General features: G+C 37.1%; 2 protein-coding genes across 3 annotated transcripts in view; one reads left to right on the top strand and one right to left on the bottom strand.

Annotated features, from left to right (window-relative positions):
• LOC119595661 (protein unc-50 homolog) overlaps positions 1-10,000 on the top strand; it is a 21,863-nt gene that overhangs the window by 5,843 nt on the left and 6,020 nt on the right. Inside the window, exons 3-4 of the mRNA XM_037944768.1 lie at positions 254-405; positions 629-694. Coding sequence (XP_037800696.1) covers positions 254-405; positions 629-694 — 218 coding nt within the window. The remainder of the gene's footprint in view (positions 1-253; positions 406-628; positions 695-10,000) is intronic.
• LOC119595660 (beta-1,3-galactosyltransferase 1-like) overlaps positions 7,377-10,000 on the bottom strand; it is a 5,242-nt gene continuing 2,618 nt past the window's right edge. For both annotated transcript variants that reach the window (XM_037944767.1, XM_037944766.1), the window contains 2 exons: positions 9,787-9,985; positions 7,377-9,331 (listed from right to left, as the gene is read on the bottom strand). In XM_037944767.1, the coding sequence (XP_037800695.1) occupies positions 8,465-9,331; positions 9,787-9,985 (1,066 nt within the window). In that variant the 3' untranslated portion in view covers positions 7,377-8,464. The remainder of the gene's footprint in view (positions 9,332-9,786; positions 9,986-10,000) is intronic.

Raw genomic sequence — 10,000 nt, 5'->3', positions numbered from 1 at the left:
GTGTACAGACTTATGATATGGATAGAATTTTTATTTTAAATATATTTTTTTATCTTTTTTTCTTTTTGTGTGTTTTCCTCTAATCTTTAGATTTTGTTTCTCACATTTTTCTATGTGATGAAATAGCTAGGAATATTATAATCCAATTTCAGAATTCAGTTTTATTTTAAAAGTTGCAATTATAAGTTCTGATAAACTTTTTTTATTTATTGTTTTTGTAATTCTGATAGATTTTATATTTCTTTTCCAACAGACACGACTGTATGACGGCTGCAGCAAAACGCTACAAGTACCTGCGGCGACTTCTAAAGTTCCGTCAGATGGACTTTGAGTTTGCAGCGTGGCAGATGATTTACTTGTTTGTGTCTCCACAGAAAGTCTATAGAAATTTTCAGTACAGGAAACGTAAGTAATTCTCAATTAACAGTATTAAAAGATAAGAGAGGTGTATTGTTGATATTTGAAAAATTATTCATGCACAATATCTAAATGAATTGTTTATGTATTTATTCATAGATATGCCTTGTTCTGTCATGAAGCCCATGGTAAGCACAAGAGTATTGCATAGAATTACTTTTTGCTCATTCAGTATATATTACTAGTTAACCCCCCTCTCCCCTCCCCCCAGAAACAAAGGCCCAGTTTGCCAGAGATGATCCAGCTTTTGTAGTTCTTCTTTGCTTCTGGCTGTGCAGTGAGTACATTCTTCGCTTTTTTATGGGAGTGAAGCGCAAGCGCGCGCACACACGCACACGCACACGCACACGCACACGCACACGCACACGCACACCCACACACACACACACACACACACACACACACACACACACACACACAAAGACAAAGTTATTGTTCCCTACAGAAGGGTAATTGCAGTATGCATGAGTCTTGCTTTATGATTATATAAAGTACCTTATGATTGCCAAAGTGATGTACGTTGAGTCACCATTACATATAGTGTGTACATTTCTCTATTCAGATGGAGTTATGGACAGATGCACAGGCTTGAGGAGTAGTTCTTAAAATATTTGTATTTTTAGATTAATTTTATTTCACACACACCCTCACTCAAGGGCAAGGAGGGTGGCTTTTTTCAAAGAACATTTATGAGGCAGGTAGATGTTAGTACCTCAGATGGATGCCTATTGTTACCTCTGACCATAATGGCAATTAACACAGCACTAACCTCTGTGTCTTGAGATATAAGGTTCCACTTATGTGGACCAGTAAAAAGCAAATGATTTTGTAGTGTTTGTGTCTGTAAAAAAGTGAAGGATTTAGATTCTTTCATCAGAGTTCATTAATGCTTACAATGTCATTTTAGTAACTCTTGGTAGCATGTCATCTGCTTGGTCAGCCCTAGACAGTCTCCAACCTTAACCAAATGCTGCCGGGAAAATGTGATGTTCCCTGTAGTATTGTTTTGTGAAACATATTTCCACATATATGGCTCCAAAGCATCAGCAAAGACTCAATTACCTCACCTACCTCAATTACCTCCAATGCTATTATTGTCAATATTATTATTTTGAACATTATAATTATGACTGTTATTAGCAATTCTAATAGTAATATAAAATACTTTTTTTTTTTTTTTTTTTTTTTTTTTTTTTTTTTTTTTTTGGGGGGGGGGGGGAATCAAGAAAAAGGGTACACAGGTGAGATAGGTAAGATTAGTAATTCACTCCTTGGTGACTGAGCACTTGTAGAGCCATATATTTGTAAATGAAATTAATACACTAAACTCACTGTCGGCCTGAATAAGGCCATCCCTGATGGCATTGGGTCAAGAAGGAGCACTAGCTGAGAGTTGGTGTTAGTAAAAAAAAAAATGACTATATCAGTCATGGAGTAAGAACTTCCTCCTATTTTTCCCAAATCAAGAGGTCACATTTGTAATATCTAATATTCAGTGGGTAATGCCAGTTAAGGTCGGAGGTAAAGTTAGAGATTAAAAGTTGAATTATCAGGTGAACAGTACTAGAAGACATAAGTATAAGTTATTAATATATTTTCATAGGGCCTAAGAATTTGTAATCCTCAGGTGGAACTTCAATGAAAGTATCGGACAAATCTCAAAAGTAAATACGAAAACAGAAAATGAAAGATATGAAGTTATGCAGTTATTTGTAATAACAAATAACTGCCATCACACAAAAATATTTACATCATGAAAGTTTTCTATTTTCTACTAGAATTTACCTTTTTATTTTTTATTTATTTATTTATTTTTTATTTTTTTTTTTTTTTTTTTTTTTTCTATTGCAATATATACAATAAGTTTTAAGGTTTTCACTTGCTATTCATTTACAATCTTTTTTAGGTGATTTGGGGATGTTCTAGGAGTGTTAAAAAACATAAGTGTAAGAGATTTCCAGCAATCAAGTTACGTGCAGTGTTGTGAAAAAAAGCAATTTTCCGGAATGTGGGACTTGACTTTTGGTTTATTTGGTCAGAAATAACCATTGGAAGCCATGGAAGTGGCTCTGATTTGTGAGGAGATATTTGTGGTTCAGGCTCTGCATAAGTACACAGTATTAGAATTATACTGAGTTTTTTTTTTTCTATATTGTCATCGTTATCAGAAGCTTCATTCTCGATGATTGAAACTGGATATATTAGATATAGCAATAAATAATGAACTTTCTTATTCTTTCAAATCAAAATTTATATATACATATACATATATATAATGTATATATATATATATATATATATATATATATATATATATATATATATATATATATATATATACACAATACCTAGATGTATATAATATATAAATATACATCCATATAATATATACATATATATGTAATATATACATATATATATATACTAATATATACATATATATAATATATACATATATATATAATGTACATATATATATAATGTACATATATATAATATGTCATCATAATCAAGGGGCAACACTGATACAGGCCTATAGCCACATCCACGCTTCACATCCAGCCATAGCCACATCCACGCTTCACATCCAGCCATAGCCACATTCACGCTTCACATCGTCATGAGGGTCCCTCATGACGAGTCTCCAGGCAGGCCCTCAGCCCATGTCTAACTCCTTGCAACAGGTCTTGTCGAGCTGCCCAAGCCATGACCTCCTAGGTCATCCCACAGGCTTCCTCCACTCAGGATTGTCTTGCAGAAAGACAACTTGATGGGCAGGGTCATCCACAGGGAAATGAGTTGGATGCCCATATAGCCTGAGTTGGCAATCCCAGATTATGCAAGTAACAGGTCCCATGCCAGTTTCACTGTGTAGCCGTCAGTTATATATATATCGCAAGTAACAGGTCCCATGCCAGTTTCATGGTGTAGCCGTCAGTTGGACACACGATCCCATGATTCGGCAAAGAGACTAGTTACAAAAGACATCACGACAAGACTCCTAGGCACTATATAGTATCTAGGCTTCACTTCCAGTATCAAGGCCTTGAAGACAAGCAGCTTGGTCCTTCTGCATAGGTACCGACATCCCCAAATGCTCTTGTTGATCGAGTTCATGGTTCCTGTTGCCAGACCAATCCGTGTGCTTACTTCTCGATCTGGCAGCCCAGAGATATGGATTACACTACCAAGGTATGCAAAGCTCTCTGTGACTTCAACACTTCAACATCATCACCCCAAGCATGGATCAACTGAACGACTTCCCCTAATAGGCCCCCAAAGTCCTGAATTTTGGTCTTGGTCCAGGAGACCTCTAGGCCCAAGGGCAAAGTCAAGGTCTGAGACCTTGATATTGCCCAGTGTTGCTCCACACTGACTTTGGCTAGTAGCTCTGCGCATTATCCAGTCTATGCAGGTGTTGAAAACTGTTGATGCAAGGACACAGCCTTGCCTCACCCCTGAATTAACAGGGAATAAATTCAACAGGCCCTCACCACACTTTCAGCACTTTCAGTACTGGTATATAGGTTTGCTACTAGGCCAATAATCTGTGCTGGAATTCCCCTAAGTCTCAGAATCTCCCATAGAGAATTTTGATGCACCAACTCAAACGCCCTCTTGAGGTCGACATAGGGTACAAGCAACCCACAACCAAACTTACAATGGCGTTCTGCAATTACACCAAGCACTAGGATACGAGATATTGTGGACTTGCCAGGAGTGAATCCAGGTTGCTCCAGTCTCTGGTGCCTTAGTAGGTGGTTGCAGATCTGTTTCAGAAGAATGTGGGCAAAAACCTTGCCTGGTATACTAAGCAGTGTAATGCCATGGTAATTGCTATAGTCTCAACAAGCCCCTTTCCCCTTACAGAGAGGGATGACCACGCCCCTCAACAAGAAAGGGGGAATGGAACCAGAGTGCCAAATGGCAGTCAAGACTGTATGCAAGCCCTGTGCCATAGGTTCACTCCAACCTTTAGCAGTTCAGCAGGGATATCACATATGCCTGTGGCTTTCCCACACTTCAGCATAGAAATCATCTTAACCTCAGTTAGGGTAGGAGGTTCTTTGCCAGTGGGTGGATCTGGCACAAGTATTGTGAAACCACTTGCATCCAAGCCAACTGTTGGAGGGTCTACCTGGGACAGCTATTTGAAGTACTCAGGCCAACGTTCATGAACCCCAACATGATCTGAGATGATCTGTCCATCCACAGAGCAGACTGCAGTCATCTAGGAGAAGGGCTTAGAGTACATTTTTCTCAGGGCTTGGTAGGCAGGCCAAAGGTCGTTTACCAAGAAATAGCCCTCAACCTCCTCAGTAAGATTCCTGACAGTGTCCGAGCCCAATGCACCAAAGAGCGAAGCAAGTTCTGATCGCCATTCAGCCGAGCCATGCGACATGCTTCAGTTGCCTCCAGTGTCTCCAGGGAGATGAAATTCTGTCTTGCCCTTGGGTGTACACCAGTGGACTACTGCACTGCTTCAAGTGTTTCGCGCTTAAAGGACTCCCACAGAGCAACTGGATCTGTCAGGTTTTTAAGTTCTGTGAATCGATTAGAGACTGCTGTGGTGAACCCATGGGCAAAAATCCTTGAATTGGCCTCAGGAGGGACCCGTACCTGTAGGGTAGCCATTATCCACCTATGGTCAGGGTCACAGAACTTGGCACTCCAGTAAATCCTGCAATTCTGAAGGATCCTCCATTGAGTGCTGACAAGAATGTGGTCGATCTCCTTGGCCACAGTACCTGTATCACTATACCATGTTCAGCAATACAGACTGGAGTGCTGATACCAGGAGCCAGAAATCCTCAATCTCTGGGACTTAGCAAAGTCCCAGAGGAGGCTGTTTTTACTGTTTTTGAGTTAGGCTGAGAACTCTTCTTTCACATCAAGTTTGCAAACATTGGTAGGAATGTACACAGTAATAAGAGACACAAAGCCAAAAGCAACTTCAGTCTCAGTCTCATGAACCGGTGTTACCCCAACTACCGAGGCTTGAAGTTGGCTGGAGATGGTGACCATCACCACAGCCTAACCAGTAGTAGGTGCACCCATCCATACTAATCGTGCCACTGCCGGGTCTTCTCAACTCACAACTGCTCTAGTTCCCTCGATAGCAGAGGTAACCGCTCCTCCTGCCACAAGGGCCAGATTTTCTAAGTGCCTACCTGGATAGCTCGCCTGAGGTACAGCCTCAGGAAGTCACTCCGCCTATGGCCTCTGCCCCACAGGCCTCATACTGGATTAGCACCTGCCAGGGCATAGGCGGGATGAGTAACTTTTGTTCCCATCCTGCACCCCAACATTTGCCCTCCCAATGGAACCCACAGCCAACCTCACTTGCTGGGTGGGAGAGGCAGCACCCCTCCCCCAGCATATCCATTTATTATGTGTTGCTGATGAATTATCTGGGGGGAGGAGGGCTGGCAAGGCCCACCTCCCCTGAGCTGCCCATATGTATAATATATATATATATAAATATAATATATACTTATATATACATATACATCTATATAACATACATATGAATATACATATATATAAATATACATACATATAAATATACATACATATAAATATACATACATATAAATATACATACATATATATATACATACATATATATATATATATATATATATATATATGTAATATATACATATATACATATATATAAATATATATAAAGTATACATATATACTATATAATATATATACAAATGTGTGTGTGTGTGTGTGTGTGTGTGTGTGTGTGTGTGTGTGTGTGTGTGTGTGTGTGTGTGTGTTGTGTGTGTGTGTGTGTATGTGTGTGTGTGTATGTGTATGTGTGTGTGTGTGTGTGTGTGTGTGTGTGTGTGTGTGTGTGTGTGTGTGTGTATGTGTGTGTGTGTGTGTATGTGTGTGTGTGTGTGTGTGTGTGTGTGTGTGTGTGTGTGTGTGTGTGTGTGTGTGTGTGTGTGTGTGTGTGTGTGTGTGTGTGTGTGTTAGGCCCAGAAGCATGGATGTCAGGTGATATTTCATGCCATGATGCTACTGTATGTTCCAACTCCTTAGGTTAACTCATGCAGGCAATACCCCAAACTACCATATACTGAGGCATGAAGGTATATGCTCTAATGAAAACCCTTCTTCACTGCACATTACCAAAGAAATATTCTGTTATAGTGTATAAAAAAAAGAGACCAGCACCACCAATTCAGAAGTAACAATTATTCTTGAGGTGAAAAAAATACTCAGAAGTTTTAATTTTTATTATAATCATTATGTCAACCTGTATTTAGACAAATATGCTGGTTTTGTATTGATCTAATGTAACAGCTAAATGTTCTGTAGTTCAGTGCTACTCAAATTCACTATGTGAACTTGGGCTGGTATGCAAGCCACAAATTCTCGATATCAGGCAAATTAAAAAAAAAACAATGTCTTTGTTGAAATTGAGGTAAAAAATGTGCCAACTTTTATTACCAGCATATTCATTAAAGGCTTGCAGTAAAAATTAATAATACTACAAGCATTCATATATTATCTGGGTGTAAACAAATAAGAAGGCACAAAAAAATTATCCCAACTACATATATATATATATATATATATATATATATATATATATATATATATATATATATATATATATATATATATATATATATATATATACACAATTCCAGTTTGAGTAGCATGACTTATTAATAATACAAACGTATTCATTTTTCTACAGTTGTATAGTCAAGAGCTAAAAAATATACAAATTAAGATTAATGAGATTTCCACAGTAAAGCACTGCCCAAATCACAGGATTTTATTATAGTATAGTCCATCTTGTAAGTCAGAGCCGAGTATGATGATAATATCATTATTTATACTACAGTATGACTAGCTAGTAAGGGATATTTATTTTTAATAATTAGGCAGAAGCGGGAAACTGAGGATCACTATCCTGTGTAATCATGAAACAATCTAAAGTTCAAAAATAAATAAGTAAAGGGCATTTGCAAGCAAGAACTAGGACCATCAACAATGAGAATAATGGTAGGGAGAGAAAAAAAAAGGGTTAATATAGTGTCTCCAGTCTAGGGAAAGGAGGAAAAAAAAGACAACTCACTCTGGCCTCTGGAGTACTCCTATGCAGCAAATCTTATTTTTGTGCCAATCAGGTGACAATTATATTTCTTCATCTTTTGAAATTTATATACAATATTTTTTATTGCTTTACATCAAAATCTGCTTCTTTCTACACTACTCTACATTTTCTCAAAAGAGACGGCAAATCAGAGTCCTCCACACTCCAGGATACACTGCCTTTTTTTTTTCTTCTTCTTTTTTTAGTTCCTGAAACTGGATGAAGTATAGAATCATGATTTATCCCTTCTGGAGCTTCTGCAATTAAGTATGCATTTTAACCTATAGATTTTTCACAAATTTTATTCCCTACGAATGGAATGATAACTGAAAGAGAATGTATATTGAAATTACTTGCACAAATAGAGAAGTAAAAGAGTCGTGTAATTAAAAACATACATTATAGCAGTGGTCCATATACATACTTTCTGTTCAATAAGTACCTAAACATTAAAATGTGTTGCAATTAAGTTAGAATAAATGACCAGAAGAACACATAGTGGCTGGATACTGTGAAGTTCACTTATATGCTTCTTTATATGCTAACTAAAATTACCTTTAAACCACTTAACAGTACACAATATTTCTTGCAATTACTTTATGAATAAAATCATCAAGACAAAAAGTTCAGTTTGAATAATGTTAGAAAATACTATCTTTCTTTTATATATATATATATATATATATATATATATATATATATATATATATATATATATATATATATATATATATATATATATATATAACATTCCTAAGAGGGAAGTGTATGTTCAAATATTTTTCTTATATTTCCCCTCTTTTTCTTCCTTTCAGTGGAAGCTTTAAATATGAATGGATTTATTTTAATAAATAAGTTTATCACAGTTTACTTTTCTTCTTAAATGGCAAGTCAAATTACTGTCAATCCTCTAATTGTGTCTCCTCACTTAGACACCCTAGGCAATAAATATGATATTAGAGAATTAAAAGTGTTCAGAATGTGTGTCAAGATTCCATCACATGCACCATTGTCTAAAGAAGCAACAGCAAGTGACATGGAGGAAAGCTCAACAGGAGAGAGTCCATGTGCTGTTAGGAGTTCATTGTAAGTGCAGACGCTGTCCCAACGAGGACGGAACCTGCTCCAGCCATCAAGATGGCTCAGCTTCAACTTCAGGCCTTGACTTCCAATAATGCCTGACATATATACATCTTCAAGGGCAATGACAGGATGTTGCTTAGCCTCATGTAAGAGGTGAGGAATTATATTAGATGACATAATGTAAGCAGTGCCTGATAAGAATGGAGGGAGCCTGTCATACCTATAAACACTTCTATCCAGATACCACTTTGAGCTTGGGTTCCTGTCAGCCTGTACATTTTTGTACAAGTAACCCCCAAATATGTAAGACTCATAGTCATGGCTCTTGGAATTCACATAGTAGTTAATAAGTCCATATGGCTTAAATGATTCACAAGCAGAAAGTTCAGTTGAATAACTTGGCTGCATACTTTCTTCTTCAAGTTTATCCTGTAGAACATCCTCACCAAGTCTTATAGTATTTTTCTGGTATAATTTCTTATAAATATCATTCCTGGCATTGGTTACACAGATGATAAGATCACGAAATTTTCTGGTATTAAGGAATACATCATCATCTATTTTAAGCACATAATTGGCCTTTCTGCAGAACTTATGGGCCCAGCTGACAAGGCTCAATGACTTCAGAGTCAGATTGTTGTAAGAGTCAAAAAAGCTCTGGTCTTGAGCAATGTCGCCATATTGTCGTCCTTCTTCAGTAATCTTGTTCTGACAAAGAAGAAATTTATTTCATATGCAGAAAGACCTAATTTTGCCCTAGCTTAAATTGCTTAACATTACAGTCTGGTAAAGTGTGATGTGAATTTTACTACTGTATCAAATTTTGAGGAAAGAGTAAAAAGAAACCTGAAGAGTAAAAAGAAACCTGAAATGTAATTCTAAGTATTTGTTAGGTAATGCAAGACAGTTATGTAAAAGAAAATAGAACAGCAATGCATATACCCAGCCCCTTATTTTAATAATAATACAATGACTGGAAACTTTTCCACTATTTATTACTCTTCCTAGCAAACAAATGAAAGATATTTATTACTCTTCCTAGCAAACAAATGAAAGATATTTATTACTCTTCCTAGCAAACAAATGAAAGATATGTAATTTACAAAACGTTTTTATTTACATGAAATATTTGCAAAATACATCCCCGTCAAAATGCTATATACCTGTAACTGAGGATCATTCGTTGCTCCAAGATAAAACATAACAGGCCAGTTTGCCGGAAAATCGCCATTCCAGCTTTTTCTGACTGCTTCCCGAGCTTCATGGTTTGCAGCTGATGTTGGTACGATCACCAAAACATCAACTTTCTTGTCCTGGCAGGTTTTTAGTACTTCAACTGGTTCAACCCACAGTTGATGAATACTGCGGATTATATGC

Source organism: Penaeus monodon, chromosome 36 (genome assembly GCF_015228065.2).
Source record: "Penaeus monodon isolate SGIC_2016 chromosome 36, NSTDA_Pmon_1, whole genome shotgun sequence".
Taxonomy (NCBI): Eukaryota; Metazoa; Arthropoda; class Malacostraca; order Decapoda; family Penaeidae; genus Penaeus; species Penaeus monodon.
Note: the sequence above shows the minus strand (reverse complement) of the source record. Positions and strands in the feature narration are given on the sequence as shown.